Source organism: Lepidochelys kempii, chromosome 9, assembly GCF_965140285.1.
Source record: "Lepidochelys kempii isolate rLepKem1 chromosome 9, rLepKem1.hap1, whole genome shotgun sequence".
Classification (NCBI taxonomy): domain Eukaryota; kingdom Metazoa; phylum Chordata; order Testudines; family Cheloniidae; genus Lepidochelys; species Lepidochelys kempii.
The window spans coordinates 64,145,357-64,166,611 of NC_136388.1; the positions used below are offsets into that span (position 1 = coordinate 64,145,357).

Genomic DNA, 21,255 nt, shown 5'->3' on the forward strand with positions numbered 1-21,255 from the left:
CCAGCACTAGATGAACATGGAGACTACTCCCTCTCTCAACCCAGGACAGCAAGGTCTCTCCAGACTGCTCAGAAACATGGTCAGATATTTTCTGGTAAGGGCATCAGAAGGAAGATAGGCCAACATGGAGCTACTTCATACGTAAAGCCCATGCATAACAGTAGCCCCAGCTGCAGCCCTCCCTTACCGGTATTCCTTGCTTTCTTCAAAGTCCTGTTTGTTGTGTGCTGGTTTCAAGAAGTTACATTGGATCACCCCAATCACGCCCATGCCATCCCCCTACACCAATGGTCAAAAAAGAAGGAAGAGAACCAAACATTTCAGCCATACTGATTACAACAGAAAAGGAGGTAGCACCTTCAGGAGAACAATTCCTATTCCCCTGGAATCCCAGCAACAAGATTCAAGTTACCATACATCCCCTCCCTGATGCAGGAGTTGATGGTAACACCTCTGAATGTGCCATGTACAGCAACAACATGTATCAGATATGAACACTTGGCAATCTCCAAGGGCCTGATCTCAGTCCCCAGCTGGCAGATCCCCTTGAGACAGTGCAGACAAGGAAAGGCGTAAGCACAAATCCATAAGGCATAAACCTCGAATATCATCTAGCTTCCTTACTCTGAAAGCCACCAATTTATCTGTATCTAAGATGACCCCTAGAAGCAAAGCAATGACAGCCAGCTTGCTGGTATAGCTATGCTGCTCCACCACTGCACATGCAATTCTGTAATGAGTACACCACTCAGAGAAGAGGGTAGTCTGGCTGAGCAAAAAGGATGGCTTTCACAACTTGAGTTCCCCATCAGCATCTGCTCCTTATAGCAGCTATAAATAATCTCAGGGGACGCACTTGGATCTCAGCTTCTAGACAAGTGTACAATATGGATATAGGTTTAGTAAACGGCTCACGGAGACTGACAGCCCAGTTACCAGGTTCAAGAACTCCTGCGCTAAGCTAGTGAGATCCTGGAGGACCATGGGACCTGAGAGTAAGGATCTAATGGACAGGGCCTATCTCTGATGAAGCCATGTTCCTCTCTCCTCCCCCATTCCTGAGAGCAGAGGGGAAGCACTGATCACTCACCTTCATTTGGCAGCCCACCTTCTCGTAGGACTTGATGAGTCGGTTGTTGTGATACATCATGATCCCGAAGTGACTATTGTTCTTGCAATTAAACCCAAAGGTGATCTTCACCCTCTTGTTCTGAGATAAAGCTCGTCAAAGGAGAAAAACAGCAAGCTCCAAGGAGGAAGAAAGAAGTGAATGCTGTTTTGGGGGAAGGCCGTTATGTGTGTGGTTGGGGGCGCAGGGAAAGGGGCCGCTGATGGAGAACAGCAGAAGGTCAAATGTCTCCAAAAAGAGGTAAAGCCCACAAGTTTTCAATGTCTCAGCCTCATGATGTAGGTTGTGTCATGCAAACGTTGTGCTGTTTAGACTAGAGTAACACCTTTGCTTCTTTAGCAGGAGGGCAGAGCTGAGCATTGGCCTTTGTAGAGTGAGGAAGGCCTGGCATACACAGCCAAAAATGGTGGATAAGCATAACTGCAGCCCATCTGAGTTCCAACAGTTAAACACAGCCAGTCTGGACAGAACAAGACTGTTACAGATAGGTTAAAATAACATGGTTTACCCAAGGTCTCTAAAAAGGCTACAATATTAATTTTAAGCTGGTTATAAAGCAATCAAGTTCTGACCAAAGAATCATCATCAAACTGAGTTATAACCCAGATGGGCCAGAAATGACTAAAAATGTGATTAAATTTGGTTGTTTTGGCTTTGTAAACCAAAGAAACCTCAAGAAATAATGTAATGAAGACATCAAGGCCCACAGAAGTAGAGGAAATTCAGGAGACACCCACTTCACTTGGTTTCAGTTCTGGGCAAGAAATTCTGCTACCAGGTTTAAAAAAATAGAAGCTATTTATAAAGAACAATCTTGTTACGCCAGAAGTATCCTTCTGGTTGGCCTATCCTTGTAAGGGGGTTCCCACATTTACAGAACATATGCAAAGAGGTATATTTTCATTGGGTGTCACCTTATGGGGTTACCTTAAGTGCATTCTAACAATTTTTATTCTTCAGCATCAGGGATATATTACATTTTACTCATGCTGGTTCTGCAGAACTAATACAGTTGTGAGAGAACAAGCCAAAGTCCATTCCTTCTTGTGCATTGTCATCGCTTACTAAACTCCACTTAGGTACACTTATGCTCAAGTGTCACTGAAGGCAGGATCTAAATCTGTAAAATATTTAATAGTGAGTAGGATGCACAAACAAGAAAGGACCCATGCCGAGTCTCTGATCCCTGGCTGAGTATGCAGGGCTGGAAGTTTGCCTTGACTTGGAATCATGGCTCTCTTCTTCAGTCAGTGCGTTCTCAAAACGCACACAAAGCATAAAGAAAAATTGTGTGTTCATATCGCTAACAGGCAAAAAAAATGAATGAAATGAACACAGATCTCAAGCTTTCCATTCAGTCAGAAAAAATAAAGCTAGCAATTGAATGCTGATAAATGGGTTAAAGAAGAGCACGGAGCAAGGTTTCCCTTTTATCATACACAAGTTCTGGTCTTATACACAGAAATCAGGCCTTGGCTTGTACTGAGGGTTCTTCCTATACATTTTTAAAGATGTTTATAGGTTTAAACAGGTTTAAATAGGTTTGTGCCAAAAACATCAGATAAGCCTGGTATTGGAATTCAGTTGCCAGGACTATTGAAGCATGAAGACTCCTTCCACTCATCTGGACCTCACTCACACTTGAAACATGAAAGGGCTTCCATCCAGTAAGTTGACACATCCTTGCCTTCTCCATCCAAGAGTTTTCAAAGCTCCTTCTTGAACTATTCAGGTCAGGATCTAGCCACTATGGGGGGTAAAGGGAGGGCCAGAGAAGAAAAGTCAGTCTCCAAGTTCATTTCAAACCTCGGCTTCTCTACCCTGCTGCCCCAGGCCACCCAATCCAATCCACCCATCTGAGTACAGATGAGGAGTTAATTTCAATTGGGAAACAAGTGATCCTCATTGTGTGCTACCCTGGATGCAAAGAAGTCACCAGGAGGCAGAAAAGGTCAGAGGCAGCTATAAGGATACTGTGGAGGTAGGTCTGTATACATCATATTCAATATTGGCCAAGCTCTTGGAGATCAGCTGAGTCTTCACTTTCTTCTGTCGCAGAACAATCTGCATGCGGGGCTTCAGGTACAAGATACTGCAGTATGCCTGGGAGGAGGGGACAGGGAAAGAAGAGGTATTATGGACACAGACTTCACTGGAGACCTTTAGAGAAAAAAGTGAAGTCATTTGACAACACCATCAGTCCCGTCTAGCCAAGTAGCTGAGTCCTTTCCAGGCAAACACAGCTTGGATTCCACACCTTTCAATTCCATGGGAAATGCTATATTGAGGGGCCCTGGTTTGTCCGACATCAGCACAGACTCTTAGCTTACACTGTTTTCCTAGGACAGACATAGGGCAAGGACCAATCTACTTCTTTGGTGTAACTCCAGCATTCCTAACTCACCCGTAAGGAGTACTCCGTTTCTGGTGCAGAGGACTCTTGAACCTTCTCAAGGCGAGGAGGAACCTTCCTCCCGGCATTTTCTGATTCCTCCATGCTGAAGTCTGATATCCGAATGTCATACTGGTCTGTAACAAAGTCCAATTCAGGCTTCCCATCTTTATTTCTGAAAAACATGATAAACAAAAATCAGAACATCCTATCCAGCCACTCATTCTGTAGCAGCAATAGAACAACTTTATAGCAGTGACGCTATACAGCAGTGGTCCCCAAACTTTTCAAGGTTGCGCCCCCCCCACCCCCAAACCGTGTCTGCACCCCCTTCCCTGCTAGGCAGGGCTGGGACTGGGGCTGCAGCTTCCAGGGAAAGGGGAGAACGCGGACAGGGGTAAAGGAGCCACAGCTGGGGGGCAGGGTAGGCCAGGAACGGAGCCAGGCGCAGGGCTGAGAGCAGAGCCCCTGCCGGGGGGATGAAGCTAGCAGCGGGGCTGGGAGTGGTCAGGGGTTGGTGGCCGGGCCAGAACAGAGCTGGGGGTGGAGCAGGGCTGTGTGGTGCTCCCTCCGCAACGGCCCATGGGGCTGGCCTGGCCCCCCCATGCCCCCTCCCTGAATCACAGAACTGGAAGGGACCTCGAGAGGTCATCTAGTCCAGTCCCTCACAATTCAAGGAAGGACTAAGTATTATCTAGACCATCCCTGACAGGCGTTTGTCCAACCTGCTCTTAAAAATCCCCAATGATGGAGATTCCACAACCTCCCTAGGCAACTTATTCCAGTGCTTAACCATTCTGACAGTTAGGAAGCTTTTCCTAATGTACAATCTAAACTGCCCTTGCTGCAATTTAAGCTCATTGATTCTAGTCCTATCTTCAGAGGTTAAGAACAACAATTTTTCTCCCTCCTCCTTGTAACAACCTTTTATGTACTTGAAAACTGTTATGTCCCTTCTCAGTCTTCTCTTCTCCAGACTAAACAAACCCAATTTTTTTTCAATCTTCCCTCACAGGTCATGTTTTCTAGACCTTTCATCATTTTTGTTGCTCTTCTCTGGACTTTCTCCAATTTGTCCACATCTTTCCTGAAATGTGGTGTCCAGAACTGGACACAATACTCCAGCTGAGGCCTAATCAACGGGGAGTAGAGTGGAAGAGTTACTTCTCTTGTTGTAAGCAAGTTACTTCTCGTGTCTTGCTTACAACACTCCTGCTAATACATCCCAGAATGATGTTTGCTTTTTTTGAAACAGTGTTACACTGTTGATTCATATTTAGCTTGTGATCCACTATGACCCCCAGATCGCTTTCCGCAGTACTCCTTCCTATGCGTCATTTCCCATTTTGTATGTGTGCAACTCATGGTTCCTTCCTAAGTGGAGGACTTTGCATTTGTCCCTATTTAATTTAATCCTATCTACTTCAGACCATTTCTCCAGTTTGTCCAGATCATTTTGAATTTTAATCCTATTTTCCAAAGCACTTGCAACCCCTCCCAGCTTGGTATCGTCCACAAATTTTATAAGCGTACTCTCTACGCCATTTATCTAAATCATTGATGAAGATACTTAACAGAACCGGACCCCAAACCGATCCTTGTGGGACCCCACTTGTTATGCCTTTCCAGCATGACTGTGAACCACTGATTACTCTCTGGGAATGATTTTCCAACCAGTTATGCACCCACCTTATAGTAACTCCATCTAGGTTGTATTTCCCTAGTTAGTTTATGAGAAGGTCATTCGAGACAGTATCAAAAGCCTTATTAAAGTCAAGATATATCACGTCTACCACTTCCCCCCTATCCACAAGACTTGTTACCCTGTCAAAGAAAGCTATCAGGTTGGTTTGACACTATTTGTTCTTGACAAATCCATGTTGACTGGTTTCAGAGTAGCAACCGTGGTAGTCTGTATTCGCAAAAAGAAAAGGAGTACTTGTGGCACCTTAAAGACTAACAAATTTATTTGAGCATAAGCTTTCATGAGCTACAGCTCACTTCATCGGATGCATGTTGACTGTTACTTATCACCTTATTATAGTCTGGATGTTTGCAAATTGATTGCTTAATTATTTGCTCCATTATCTTTCTGGGTACAGAAGTTAAGCAGACTAATCTGTAATTTCCTGGGTTGTCCTTATTTCCCTTTTTACAGATGGGCACTATATTTGCCCTTTTCCAGTCTTCTGGAATGTCTCTCGGCTTCCATGACTTTTCAAAGATAATTGCTAATGGCTCATATCTCCTCAGTCAGCTTCTTGAGTATTCTAGGATGCATTTCATCAGGCCCCTGGTGATCTGAAGACATCTAACTGGTCTAAGTAATTTTTGACTTGTTCTTTCCCTATTTTAGACTCTGATTCTACCTCATTTTCACTGGCATTCACTATGTTAAGACGTCCAATTGCCACCAACCTTCTTGGTGAAAACCGAAACAAAGAATTTATTAAGCACCTCTGCCATTTCCACATTTCGTGTTATTGTCCCCCCCCTCCATTGAGTAATGGGCCTACTTTGCCCTTGGTCTTCCTCTTGCTTCTAATGTATTTGTAGAATGTTTTCTTGTTTCCTTTTATGTCCCTAGTTAGTTTGATCTCATTTTGTGTCTTGGCTTTTCTAATTTTGTCCCTACATACTTGTGTTATTTGTTTATATTCATCCTATGTAATTTGACCAAGTTTCCACTTTTTGTAAGACTCTTTTTTGGGTTTTAGATCATTGAACATCTCCTGGTTAAGCTAGAGTGGTCTCTTGCCATATTTCCTATCTTTTCTACACAGTGGGATAGTTTGCTCTTGTGCCCTTAAAAATGTCTCTTTGAAAAACTGCACTGATCCTCTGTGCCCGCATAAGGGGGCGCGCCCCACAGTTTGGGGACCTCTGCTACACAGTATCCCACAAATAAGAACATAGTAACCGATGGGGCTCAGCTATGTGAAAAGTAAAAACTAAAGTTGCTCCTCTATTCCTGACTCCTAGTGGCAGGATAAGGGACTAACATGCTATTTTCCACTTACAAGATCATCCATGATATATCTGGCAAGCAGTTCAAAGTGTTACATCTTCTTTCACGTTACCCCACAAGCAGTCATTTTATTTATATTGCTTTTCTATGCCAAATTCCACAGTAAAAGAGTACCTCACAACTGCCCTATGAAAGTAGAGAAACATCCTCATTTTATATGGGGAAACTGTGGCACAGAGGGGTTAAGTGATTTGCCTAAAAATATATAACAAGTCTGTGGCAGAAACAGGAAGATAAACCCAGATCTCCCATGCCCTGTGTGCCAAAAACAAGATTATACACAGGAAGGAGATGGAATATTCAGATTTATCTAAGGTTTCCCAATGGGAACGAGGGGATATCTAGATGTATGACGTAACAAGCTCTTTGTCCATAACTGTCTCTGCAAGTGTTCTACAGAAGTCCCTTCTACTTGCTGAGGGGAAAAGGAAGGAAGGAGAATCAGCTAGTGCTTGTACAAGAGAAGAGACGTGTAAGGCTAAAATCTGCATTTTTGATGACGTACTCTAAGCTGAATTATCCTACGACTATATCCCATTGGCTTATTAAAAAAGCATCTGATTAAACAGAAGCCTAGGTTGGAGGAAATCACATAGAAACCCTAAGATTTCTGCAGTGACAGACAGAGCCTTCAGTCATCCATACGACAGGCTAAATGTGAAATCTGCAGCACTACAATGCCAGGTACAAATGAGCACGATCCAACGTCTGTTTCTGAGCACTAGTAGCCAATACCAACAGCTCTTCCCCCCAACCCACCATCTCACCCTAATCTTGGGAGTGAAATTTTCCAGAGGGGCTATAAATACCTGAGGATAGGAGTTTGATAACAGAAGGGTGCCCACAGGACTATCAGCAATTACTATTATGCCACGAGATAGGAGAGGAAGGCCGCAATAACACTCCAAAGCTAGTGCTAAGTGCTGAAGAATAAATTAAAAGTTTCATCGGTCTGCATAACCTTACACAATTCTGTCAGTGCCCGTGCCACAATGTATACAACACTATCCCCTAAACCACAGATGGAGATGGACACATGCTATGAAGTTAAAAGGAAGCGCTCTAGCAGTGTTTCATTATGTCATAATGATAAAAACCCCAATATATTCTGCAGTCCATGTGGGGCTGAGATTGAAGGGGACACTAGGAGAAGAATTTTCTATTGATAAAATAAAAGTTGCACTAAAAAGAAGCAACATTTCACAGTAGCAGCGTGAACATAGTACCAAATTACCTATAAATAGGGTTTCTAGTTTTTGGAGATCATTTTTGGTATATTTTCAAGACTGTCTAGTTTTTATGTGCTAAAAAGTTAAATTCCAAAGCATCTTAGCCCAAATTCTCAGTTTAGAAAATGTTCTCATTTAAAAAACAGGAAAAACTTTAAGCTGCACTATTCAGCTTCCCCCATCACCAGATGTATCGTTTAATTTCCATCAGCAACAAATTTAAGAGCATAACCCAATTAAAAAACTGAGGGATAAATTGAAACTTCAGAACTAAACAAAATTTTCTCAGTGCTTCCTCAAAGTAACTGGATGTGAACAATAACTTCAGGATAATTTTATTGGTTAAAAAGTAAAAACAGAAGTCCTATCTATAAATATTTTACATTTTATAGCATCTTTCTTCCCAAGCACTTCCTAAACAACATGCATGGAACACCTCTGAAATGCTTCTACTTTTAGGGTAGCATTTGGCAGCCAACTGACACAGAACACAACACAATAATAGGTAAAGGGGAAATTTAGTAAAGAGACTTAGGCAGCACCCTACTCTAATGAGCAACACACAGGATCTTTATATCTCCAACCACCAAAAGCAGGATCTTGGTAATCAAAGTGCAGTTCTATTGCGAAAAGTGACTAAAGAGGGTACCATGCAGTTCCGTTACTGGGATCTCAATGACTTCTGTATCAAATATGCTCAGTCTACAAATAAAATGAAGTATTTCTGAGGGCCAACACTGAAAATTCTGAGATTCAAGCTGGGTTCTTCACTTCTCATGTGCCACAAGCTCTAACAAAAGATCTGCAGGCCCTTGGTGACACCCATGCTAACCCACTACCTTTAGCACAGGTGTAAGCCACTGGAACTTAAATCATTCTCATGCTGCACAGAAGAGAATACACTCCAGATGATTCTCTCTTATTAGGGCTAATCTACACTGGCAGCGCTTTAACGTGTCTTGTGTGGTCATGGCACAGTGCTGGGAGAGAGGTCTCCCAGGGCTCTAAAGAAACCACCTCCGCTGGGAGCCCTGTCTACACTGGCACTTTACAGCGCTGAAACTTGCTGTACTCAGGGGGGTGTTTTTTCACATCCATGAGTAAGGAAGTTGCAGTGCTGTAAATTGCCTGGGTAGACAAGCACTTAGCTGTGGTGGCTCTGCAGGGCTAACAGGAGGGAAGAGCAGCAGCAGAACATATTTAGTTACAAATGCTGGAAGATCTGACTGGGATCCACCCAAGAAGCAAACATGTGGAGTAGGCGGTGCCATTGTTACACTTGAAAGAACCAAACATAGCAAGTTGCATAAAACTGGGTATTTGACCCTGATGCAAATTGGGCCTGTCTAGGTACAGTAACTCCTCACTTAACATTGTTGTTTCCTTACAGTGCTGATCTATTAGGGAACAAGCTCGTTTAAAGTTGTGCGATGCTCCCTTATAACCTCGTTTGGCAGCTACCTACTTTGTCCACTGCTTGCAGGATTCTCTGGAAGAGCAGCCCCTCCTTGTGGTGATTAGAACGGGGGGGGGAGCAGCCGCCCCAGTCAGCTCCCCTAAATTCCCTGTAAGGTATGTGGCTCGGCAGCTGCCCAGCAGCAGTTCAGGTGGCCCTCCCTGCACTACTGGGCTGCTCCTGCCCTGCCCTCTGCCTTGGAGCTGCTCCCAGGAGCTTCCTACTTGCTGGCGGAGGGGGGGTGCTGATATTAGGATGTTCCCCTTCTCCTGCCCACCCCCACCCCCCATACCTGCTCTCCACAAAGCGGAGTTGGGGGACAGGGCTCAGAGACAGAAAGGAGGGAACTTCCTGGAAGCTGTTGTTTCCTGTCTGAACTGCTTAAATGGGCAACGTACTTGAAGTGCGGTCAGCATACTTAAAGGGGCAATGCACATCTCTCGCTCTCACTCATGCACTCACCCCCAGCACTTTGGAAAGTCAGCACCTGTGCAGCCGTGCATGTGCTGTCAGGAGGAGGGAGTGGTGCGCTCCAGCTGGATAGCGTGGGCTCATCAGCATGTTCCGTTTTTGCACGGAAGTGTTTGCAGCTACTGCCCTGCATCTATTGTGTTTCCTCCCTCTTACCTCAGTCCATGCTGCCCTGTAGAGTGTGAGGCTACATTAACAAGAGCATATTAACCCTTGAGGGCTCAGGCGAGTGCTAGTTCATCATCATTTAGCAGCAAGGCATTCCCTGGGAAATATTCCACCCTTTTACAATCATTCATTGCTGTGTACAATATTAAACTGTTTAAAATTGTTTTAAAAACTTATACTGTATACGTATACCGCCTACTCCACAAGTATATAATGTCTTTGTCTGGCAAAAAACATTTCCCTGAAACCTAATCCTACCCCCCTCCCCTTTACATTAATTTTTATGGGGAAATTGGATTCGCTTAACATCGTTTTGCATAAAGTCGCATTTTTCAGGAACATAACTACAACGTTAAATGAGGAGTTACTGTACTCAATCCTTAGGCTACTGAGTTATTACCTCTTTCTCCCCCTCAGCCTTACAAAGGGCTGAACCTATCATTTTCCACTCCTCCCTCCTTGTGTGCCCTGGCTCCCAGTACCTGCGGATGTTCCAGATGAGGATCCGTGTGCCCTTTTTGCCTGGAATGGCATCAAATTGGGCCAGCAACTCCTCCTCAGTACTGAAGAGCGTATGTTTCAGGATGGCCTCGAGGCTGGGTGCAGAGTCTTCCGTAACAATCATTTTCTTTAGAAGCCACAGAGTCAAAGAAAGAACAAGATTGGCCCAGGTTTCCCCTATCCCCACTACCAATGAGACATTAAGAATTCAGACATTTCTGCATAGGCAGGGGATGTACGTGGACATAGCACCCATCAGAAGCATGACTAGGCGCAGTGCCAACAGCAGGTGTGTCCAAAGGGGAGTTGAACCATGCTAAGTAGTAAACAAGGGAACTTGGTGAAAAAATACCACCAGGCACCAACTTTACAGGGAAGGAAGGGAGTATGTAAAGCTATGCACAGCTGTTAACTTGAGGAGGCAGCTGTGTATTTAAGGCTCCCATCAGTGTGAAGGCAGCACTGTACACACGTATCGTATCACAACACCAAAAAGCGTGTTACTGCTGCCAAGGGATAAGACTATGTGGGGGAATAGACCAGACAACTATTAGAAAAGAGGGGGCACTCCACAGGGGGAGGTGGAGATGCAGTTACTGCAGAAATTATCCAGAAGTTATGCTGGTCATGGAAATTAGCAGAAGTGCCCATCAGATTCATAACAATTTCTGACATCAGTGCAGGGGAATAATATGACGGATGCAACACCAAGCACAGTTGCTATTATAGGGGCTCTCCAAGTGCAGTGCGAAATTTGCCATTACCCTAGTACCGTGGTAGGCAAACTACGGCCCGCGGGCCAGATCCGGCCTGTGGGATTGCCCCCTCCCTCCCCCACCCTTGGCACTGCGGGGTTAAGGCAGACTCCCTGCCTGCCCTGGCCCCACGCCACTCCCAGAAGTGGCCGGCACCATGTCTCTGTGGCCCCGGGGGGGAAGTGGGGTGCCGCACACTGCCCTCGCCTGCAGACACCACCTCCTGCAGCTCCCATTGGCCGGGAACAGGGAACGGCGGTCAATGGGAGCTTTGGGGGAGGTACCCACCAGTGAGGGCAGCACACAGAGCCCTCTACCCCCCACTCCCCAAGGGGCTGCAGGGACGTTGTGCCGGCCGCTTCTGGGAGCAGCGCAGGGCCAGGGCAGGCAGGGAGCCTGCCTTAGCCCTGCTGCACACCGCTGCCACCCCAGAGCTGCTCAAGGTAAGCTGCGCCAGGCTGGAGCCCGCACCCCAACCCCCTGCCCTGAGTCCCCTCCCACACTCCACACCCCTCCCTGCACCCCAATCCCCTGCCCTGAGCCCCTTCCTGCACACCGCACGCACTCCCTCCCGCACCCCAACCCCCTGCCCCAGCCCTACATTCAATTTCCCCACCCAGATGTGGCCCTCGGGCCAGGAAGTTTGCCCACCCCTGCTCTAGTACTCCATATGGCTGATGCCCTCCACAGATGTTACCTGGAGGCAGCAACACATGCAGATGACACTGTGGGAGGCTACCCAGATATATCCCCAAACAACCCTCACCATCAGAACTCTTGTGTGAAGACACTGTTGCAACAATAGCGCCTCATGAAACATTGAGCCATGGGCTTCCTCAGTACCACACTTCTCCTACCCCTGCAGCCCCAACCAGCCCCTTCTCCTACCCCTGTGCAGATTCCACAGCCACTCTTGCCTTACAGGGAAGGATATTGTTTTGCTGGTTGAATGGTATCACTGGAACAACAACAGCCTGAGCATGGACACGTTCCAAATAGGTCTGCGAAAGGAGCCCCACGCTGAGTGCACCTCCATTCTTGGTGAAGACAATGGCATCCTTTCCCAGACGCATGGAGCCTGACTTGAAACCATTACCATACACTCCAATGGATGGGTGGTTCTTCTTCACTGCCTTGTCCGTGAAGCCAAAGCTGCAAATCACACACACTCAGTCAGTCAAGTGGAGAGCTGTCTGATAGACAGAGGTAAACATGAAGAGAATAGATGGAGTGGAAAGTGATTTTAAATGTGGAACCCCATGGTGGTCACCTGACTCAAAAAGTGTCAGGCAAATGAATAATACTTTGCCTTAATACAGCATTTCCCATTTAGCAGGCCAATGCTCAAACCACTGAGCTATCCAAATCTGTATCCTCAAGTGGAATAAAATCCTCAGTAGGGGTTGGCAAGACTGAAGAGAGGCCAGCTTCTCCTCCCATCACATACATAATCGAGGCTGGTTCAGGCATCTACAATGCCTGCTGCCCTGATTTTCAAGGAAGCATTTGTCACCACTGCCCGCGTTTTACTTCATGGGTCACAACAAACTGACACCACCACACCTCACTGATACTGCAATTACATTATACGCTACCTCAGCCTATATGATCAGCCTAACGCACCAGCAGAGTACGATATGTGAAGAAAAACTTCAAGATGTTGCAATGATGCAGTTTAGATAAGAAGTGCATCTCCAAGACTCAGCCGCTGTGACCCAAACTACTAAAACCAGCCTTGTACTTGTTAAAGGTTCAGCCTTGGCACAGCACTATTCCATTACTCCTCTAAAGCTCTGCATGTCCAATTCACCCATTTTTATAACTCTACACTTAAGTGTCTGCAGTCAGGAGAGCTAATAACTGTGGCTCTTTGATATTGAGGCTGCCTTTGGGGAGGGAGGGGAGAATAAGGAAAAATAACCAGAAAATTCCCTTCTCTCCTCTCATTATCTGTCCTCCACATAGGTGTCTATGTGCCAGCAACTCTGGGCCACACCATCCAATTCTCTTTTCATTCTTTCCTCTTGGTGTGCATGCATGAGACAAACAGTCCTTCCCCTCCCCCATACACCATGACAAGAAGGGTGAAGAAGTGATGTGGTAAGGAAAGAGGGTCACTTTGTGGCTTTGTCACACCTCAATGTAGCTCACCATAGATTAGTCCTACAGAAGATGTGGAAAGCGTCTCTCTCTAGTTCTGGGGAAGGAATTTGAAACGAGCTTCCCATGTGAAATTATCTCAGTCTTAGAATTTTAACAGCTAGAGAGGCCTGCTGTCCCTCCCCCACTTCAATTTCACAGCCACTTCATATTAACTCAAGAGAACCTGAAATGAGAGACCAAGCCATTGCTTTCCTCCCTCACCACACAGAGCAGGAAGGGGCTAAGGCTTCTGGTTTTCACTTCCTGAACCCCCCTGGCTTTTCGGAAGACCTGTGGTTTTGTGTTCACAGCATTTGAAGAAATGTTAGATTCTCTGCCTCTGTCCCGCACCTTTTCTTATCTATCAACAAATTGTTGCAGAGGAACAACCAAACCATGCCCTACCACGAGTGACTATCTGCTTTGCAGATGGCCTGCTGGAAACAGAAAAATTATTATTAGGTCTAATGGAAACCTAGAGGTTACATGACACTTGTTCTGAGAGGAGAAGTAGCAGAACAGGATAATGGATAGTGCAGCAGCATCCAAGTGAGGAGAAATATCCGCAGATGGACTGGAAATGCAGCCTAGGGAGAGAAAGGAGGGAGGGCTTGGTGATGCTCCTAGGAAAGACAAAAATGAGCACCAACACTAAGCAGGAAGATGGAAATGTGGGACTGGTGTGGCCCCAAAGGAGCAGACATCTGATGTTCCCTGGGCATCTGCCAGGCACGGAGGTGTAACGGAAGAGGCATGCACAGGAAGATGCAGAAGCAAGCTTTTACTATTTTCTAGTCTATGATAAACTCCTGGAAAATTAACTGCCAGTTCTAACATGCTTCTTCAATGTATAGAGCACCTACTGCCATAGCCACTCAAGCACATCTTTTCGGTGTTTAAGATACAGATTCCAGGCCCTTCTCTACATTCAAAGGATGATGATCACACGGCATCTAGTATGACTACTACTAGCAGATACGATTAAAGCACAAGCGGAATAAACTAACCTAAACAAGAGCAAATAAGATCAGCAGGCCTTGTATCACACCCTAAAGTTTGTTGAACTCAGGCTGTGGCAGACTTGAGTGAGGGGTGGAGACTCTACTAAGGGCTTGTCTAAGCTGGCAATTAACAGCACTGCAACTTTCTCGCTCAGCGGTGTGAAAAAACACCCCCCTGAGCGCAGCAAGTTGCAGCGCTGTAAAGTACCAGTATAAATAGTGCCCCAGCGCTGGGAGCAATGCCCCTCATTGAGATGGGTTTTTTTAGAGCGCCAGGAGAGCTCTCTCTGAGCCATGAGCACAAAAGGCATGTTAAAGCACTGCCGCGGCCTCAGAGCCAACTCTTGAGAATTTTACCCTAGGAACCAACTGCAAGAGCATCCAGCTGAACTTTACGCCTTTGGCAGGTGACAGGATGAGAGGTCATCTCTTAGAGAATGCTACTGTTAGGGATAAAAAGTATTTTAGATGATATTACAGTTAGGCAAATTTGATATTCTGTGGTTTAGAATAAAAAGTAACAAGTTAAATTTTAATTTTTTAAAAAGTTAGTTATATAATAAAAATTGAATTGAAATTCCTCACTGCAGAGAGTCAGACCATGTCTCCCTCTGCCATTGTTAATGAGAAGGCATGAAACCAGCAATGAGGAAAGCCTACCTTCTTACATCACAGAATGAAAGATTAAAGAAAAGTCACGTTCTCTAAAACCACAAGCCATTTTAACATTCTGAAGGGAAGGGAGGCAAGATGGGAAACTTATCATTACCACAAGTCTTCAGAAACGAGATCATGGACTCCTGATTTATTTACTAACTCCAGGCAACATTTGTCTATTTTAAGCAAATACTCCTTACCCCATGTACTGTACTGAAGCATGTGCTCTTGCTTACTGCTTCTAATTCATGCCAAATTACTTCAGCTAGGCCAGGGACAGGTTGTTACATGAGGAACCCTGCGTATGGAACAGCCCTGAATGTAAAAAGTCACGAGTCTCTGGACCATGCACTGTATGTTAAAAAACAGCTTGTGAGAGGGTAAATCTAAAAGCAGTTATTTTAGGATTTTGCACAGTGTGAGGGTGAGGCAGAGAAGAGAAACCACAGGGAGAGCCCTGTGTACATCTGAACCAGGATCCCTGAAATCCTGAACCCTGGGTCAACAACAACACTTGCTTGCAAGATCTGAATCTATAGTAGAAGAACCATATCTGGGGTGAATTCCTAGCTTGTTACCTGAGCATACGGTGAAGTTTGTGAGGTGTCATTCCAGCACCATTATCTGTGAAAGTCAAACAAAGCTCCCCCTTGATCTCCACAACATCAATGCAAAGAAGCTTAGCTGTCACACCGGGATCTGAGGCATTGTCTGTGGAAGCAAAAAGCCTGGACAGTTAGGCATTCTCATTGTCCTCAACTATTCCTGACACACAGATCATCTCCTTAGATCTCAGAAATGAAAGCATTCTTGAACCTTCCTTCTCCCAAATACAGGGAAATGTCTGATAAAGGATGTACCATAAGAACACAAGAAAGGCCATACTGGGTCAGATCAAAGCTCCATCTAGCCCAGTATCCTGTCTTCCAACAGCGGCCAATGCCAGGTGCTTCACAGGGAATCATCAAGTGATCCATCCCGTCACCCATTCCCAGCTTCTGGCAAACACAGGCTAATAGCCATAGATGGACCTATTCTCCATGAACTTATCTAGTTCTTTTTTGAACCCTGTTAAAGTCTTGGCCTTCACAACATCCTCTGGCAAGGAGTTCCACGGGTTGACTGTGTGTTGAGTGAAGAAATACTTCCTTTTGTTTGTTTTAAACCTGCTGCCTATTAATTTCATTTGGTGACCCCTAGTTCTTGTGTTATGAGGACTAAACAACACTTCCTTATTTATTTTCTGCACACCAGTCATGATTTTCTAGACCTCTATAATATCCCCCACTTAGTCATCTCTTTTCCAAGCTGAAAAGTCCATTTTATTAATCTCTCCCATATTCCCCAAAACTGCTTATCACAAGAAAAGAGCTTCTTATCTGCAGAAGGGTGTGTAAATATAAATTATACAGAAAATACAGGAATACTATCATATAACACAAAAGATTTAAACAGAATGAGTTGGGGTGGGGTATTTTTTATGCATGAAGAAGCCACAAATAAATTATGCGAGTCATCTCAAACAATTGTCAATAAAATTATAACTCCACATGCCATCCTTGTGTATTCTGTATGTGCTATATGCGTTACAGAACAACTGTTCTGAAAATGATTTAGAAATAAAATGTTATTGGAACCCTTGCATTGTAAACCCAGGTACCGTGGTTACCTTCAGTTCACTTATATAGGGCTTAGAGGAAGTCAATATGAATTTCTTTAAAAAGTGTTTTCTATACATAAAAAGATCATGATTTTAAGATTGTATCTTGAGACCTTCCAGGGCTAGAAGGAAGTGTCCCAAGAGGAAGCTCTCTTGTAATCCTGAAGAGTCAAAAAATATCAGACCTTAAGCCCAAGCAGGACTGGTCACAACCAATCTTGAGCAACAGGCATGTAGAATTTGAGAAAACTGGTGGCGGGAATGCTGCATGTGAGGTGAAAGCAAGAATCACTCGAGCAGGTTGCTTAAAAAAAAATTAAGATGACTGGCTATTTGTAGCTGCTCCGAAGTTTGTACAGTTGGAAATTGTGCTGAAGGAACATGGACTGATGGTCAGAGGAGGCAATCAAAGAATGTATGATCATTGCAAAACCACGGTAATGTGTGTTATATTCTATAAGTAGACACACACCACAAAAGTGATGACAATATTTACCGTATCATGGGATAAGTAGTGATCATGCCCCTTTGACTGCCATTATTCCATCTCACCTGGGATTTATTCTAACATTCCAAATTTCTGAGCAGGTTCATACAGCCAACATTTTGGTTTTTTTAAGTTTCCTGTCCTTGAATATTTCATCCTTCTGCATCCAATTGTGGAACTTTCCATCAAATCATGCCTGCCTGAGGCCCAGGACATGTAAAGTTCAATCCCCAGATGCTGCAAGAGCGGTTTCCACTACCCTATGCTAGCCTGCTTGTGACTCCTTGTCCTCAGTGCTTGCTCAGAGTTTTCTCAAGCAGCATGGAACTGCAGCTTTACTGCTGTCCATAGGGTTCCGAATAGCAACAGCAAAATATAGCAGTGTTCTTAATTTTACATTCCTGTTCTTGGACAAGACACAGAGACACTGAAGCCATCTGTCTGCAGACTCAGGCAGGCATCACTGCACCAGTCACATTCAGGTCAATAAGAGCTTCAAACATATGGGTCAAGAACTGAGTCATTGTTAAATGAGGAGAGAGCTGAGACTCAGATGCCTGCTTCACCTCTCACTGGCAGAGCTGCCCCTGCCCAGCACATGCACAGTGACTTAGCACAGAGGTTCTCAACCGTTCCAGACTACTATTCTACTTTCAGAAATATGATTTGTCCTCCATACCCCAAGTTTCTCCTCACTTGAAAACTTGGGCTTCGTGTTTCTGCCCTGGGCCAAAGTGAGTCTAACACTGGCCCTGGCGACCCCATTAAAATGGGCTCAACCAGTTTGAGAACCACTAATATAATATATAGAACTGGTACAAGTGCCATGAACATTCTCCACAGAGTCCTCCAACGTCCGTCCCCCCCCCGCCCTGCCCCTACCACAGCACAGCTACCAGTGCCCTGAACACCCTCCCCAGCGTCCTCCAAGCCCCCTGCCCTGCCCCCACAGCACAGTTACCGGTGCCCTGAACACCCTCCCCAGCGCCCTCCAACCCCCCTGCCCTGCCCCCACAGCACAGTTACCGGTGCCCTGAACACCCTCCCCAGAGCCCTCCAACCCCCCCTGCCCTGCCCCCACAGCACAGCTACCGGTGCCCTGAACACCCTCCCCAGTGCCCTCCCACCCCCCTGCCCTGCCCCTACCGCACAGCTACCGGTGCCCTGAACACCCTCCCCAGTGCTCTGCCCCCCCCGCTCCCCGAGCAACCCCACTGCGCAGCCGGCCTCACCCAGCAGCTCGGCCATGGCGCCGAAGGGCCGCGTGTGGCTGGTGCTGTTGCTCTGCAGGTAGCGCGGGCTCATCTGCGGGGAGAGTGACAGAGAGGGACGGTCAGGGCCGGACTCCCGCAGGCCGGGCCCCACCGCCCCGCACCCGGACCCCCCACCTACCGCGCTGAGGCGGATACCCTGCTCCGTGTTCAGCCTCCGGGCCATGGCGGCCCAGCGCTCCGCGCCGCGGGCTCCAGCGGGAGCCGCGGAGCCGCGCAGTGACAGCTCGGACTGCAGCAAAGCCGAGAGCCCCCTTCCCCCTCAACCGCAGCAATATGGCGGCCCCCGGCCAGCAGATCCCCTCCCGCGCCGTACAGCAACATGGCGGCCCCTGCTAGGTGTCCGCAGCCGTACAGCAACATGGAGGTTTTCACGTCCTGCGCTACGGCAATACAGATTCCTTCACTCTGCCGTACAGAAAGATGGCGGCCTCCGAAGGGACAGTTCCACGTCCGTAAGGCAACATGGCGGCCTTCTCACCTAGCCAAATGAGAGATCCCCCACATGGTGCTCCCTAAAGGCCTGGACCTATTTGCATACCCACCATCTGGGGCAGCAGCCCTTCTGTCTCCGAGAGCTGCCCCCACGCTGGCTTTCCTGTAACTAGGATTCCCATATGTAGCCCTCCCCCCAGACGTTCTTGTTAAACCCTGGATTTGTGTTGGAAATGGCCCAACTTGATTATCATACACATTGTAAGGAGAGTGATCACTTTAGATAAGCTATTACCAGCAGGAGAGTGGGGTGGGAGGAGGTATTGTTTCATAGGCTCTGTGTATATAATGTCTTCTGCAGTTTCCACAGTATGCATCCGATGAAGTGAGCTGTAGCTCACGAAAGCTTATGCTCAAATAAATTGGTTAGTCTCTAAGGTGCCACAAGTACTCCTTTTCTTTTTGCGAATACAGACTAACGCGGCTGTTACTCTGAAACATACTCTGAAACCTGTCATATGTTTCAGAGTAACAGCCGTGTATTCGCAAAAAGAAAAGGAGGACTTGTGGCACCTTAGAGACTAACCCATTTATTTGAGCATAAGCTTTCATGAGCTACAGCTCACTTCATCGGATGCATACTGTGGAAAGTGTAGAAGATCTTTTTATACACACAAAGCATGAAAAAATACCTCCTCCCACCCCACTCTCCTGCTGGTAATAGCTTATCTAAAGTGATCACTCTCCTTACAATGTGTATGATAATCAAGCTGGGCCATTTCCAGCACAAATCCAGGGTTTAACAAGAACGTGGGGGGGGGAAAAACAAGGGGAAATAGGTTACCTTGCATAATGACTTAGCCACTCCCAGTCTCTATTCAAGCCTAAGTTAATTGTATCCAATTTGCAAATGAATTCCAATTCAACAGTCTCTCGCTGGAGTCTGGATTTGAAGTTTTTTTGTTGTAATATCGCAACTTTCATGTCTGTAATCGCGTGACCAGAGAGATTGAAGTTTTCTCCGACTGGTTTATGAATGTTATAATTCTTGACATCTGATTTGTATCCATTTATTCTTTTACGTAGAGACTGTCCAGTTTGACCAATGTACATGGCAGAGGGGCATTGCTGGCACATGATGGCATATATCACATTGGTGGATGTGCAGGTGAACGAGCCTCTGATAGTGTGGCTGATGTTATTAGGCCCTGGGATGGTGTCCCCTGAATAGATATGTGGGCACAGTTGGCCACGGGCTTTGTTGCAAGGACAGGTTCCTGGGTTAGTGGTTCTGTTGTGTGGTATGTGGTTGCTGGTGAGTATTTGCTTCAGGTTGGGGGGCTGTCTTTAGGCAAAGACTGGCCTGTCTCCCAAGATTTGTGAGACTGTTGGGTCATCCTTCAGGATAGGCTGTAGATCCTTAATAATGCGTTGGAGGGGTTTTAGTTGGGGGCTGAAGGCGACGGCTAGTGGCATTCTGTTATTTTCTTTGTTAGGCCTGTCCTAATCTGAATTTGTGCTGGAAATAGCCCAACTTGATTATCATACACATTGTGAGGAGAGTGATCACTTTAGATAAGCTATTACCAGCAGGAGAGTGGGGGAGTATTTTTTCATGCTTTGTGTGTATAAAAAAATCTTCTACACTTTCCACAGTATGCATCCGATGAAGTGAGCTGTAGCTCACAAAAGCTTATGCTCAAATAAATTGGTTAGTCTCTAAGTTGCCACAAGTCCTCCTTTTCTTTTTAGGATTCCCATATGTTCAGGTCAGGAAACCAATCTCTATCAGGGAAGATTTTTGAAATATGAGTAAAGGTCTGTGATTTTGCCAGCGGTACTTACGCACTGCCCCGAAAGTGGCAGCTGCTAGTTGGGCACCCAGCTCTGAAGGCAGTGCCTTCGCCCTACCCCAGCTCCCCTTCCCCTCAGCAGTGTTCTCTATTTGGGAATTTGAAATACAGTAACCCCCTAACCCTACTCCTGTACTGCCAATCTCAAGAGATCAAAAATCATGAGTCAGACCCAAAAAATCATGAGTTTAGGGCTTTTTTTAAAAGGACTATATTGTGGTTTTTGGTCTGTCTTGATTTTTGAACTTACCCTGCCCAAACTCAGTGCATACATGTAACAATTAGTGCACCCCACTTGCCCAAATGTATTAGGTAAGGTGATTTTGGCCCCCGTTGCTAGAGCTCTCACCCTATCCCCCAGTCCCACTATCAGTTCTGTATGATCATTAAAGTGTGCACATGTTCAGAGAAGCGTGGGCATGAAAGGTGTAAACTGAATTAAAAGACTCGCTCATGAAAGGAAACAAAATGGATAAACTAGACCTACCTCTGGCATGTCCCTCTGTTTTCTACTCTCTTTTAAAGCGGAAGAAAATTCCACCTTCTCCATTTCCTATGAAATTCAATTTAAATCCCAGCCAGTGCTGAGCTTGGAACCATCCCCATTGTGATGCACAAAC

The 21,255-nt window shown here is 45.9% G+C and overlaps 1 protein-coding gene across 4 annotated transcripts in view; it reads right to left on the reverse strand.

The window, feature by feature from the left end:
- The window catches only part of MORC4 (MORC family CW-type zinc finger 4), a 32,480-nt gene extending 13,820 nt beyond the window's left edge, over positions 1 to 18,660 (reverse strand). For 2 of the 4 annotated variants that reach the window (XM_073360744.2, XM_073360743.2), the window contains exons 1-9: positions 18,469 to 18,660; positions 18,309 to 18,381; positions 15,508 to 15,640; positions 12,063 to 12,281; positions 10,356 to 10,502; positions 3,534 to 3,696; positions 3,104 to 3,232; positions 1,091 to 1,210; positions 188 to 279 (exon numbers count right to left, since the gene is read on the reverse strand). In XM_073360744.2, the coding sequence (XP_073216845.1) occupies positions 188 to 279; positions 1,091 to 1,210; positions 3,104 to 3,232; positions 3,534 to 3,696; positions 10,356 to 10,502; positions 12,063 to 12,281; positions 15,508 to 15,640; positions 18,309 to 18,381; positions 18,469 to 18,513 (1,121 nt within the window). In that variant the 5' untranslated portion in view covers positions 18,514 to 18,660. Of the gene's footprint in view, positions 1 to 187; positions 280 to 1,090; positions 1,211 to 3,103; positions 3,233 to 3,533; positions 3,697 to 10,355; positions 10,503 to 12,062; positions 12,282 to 15,507; positions 15,641 to 18,308; positions 18,382 to 18,468 lie in introns of those variants that run through there. The other 2 variants (XM_073360745.1, XM_073360746.1) reach the window with 2 other exon arrangements.
- Between the last annotated feature and the right edge of the window lie 2,595 nt (positions 18,661 to 21,255).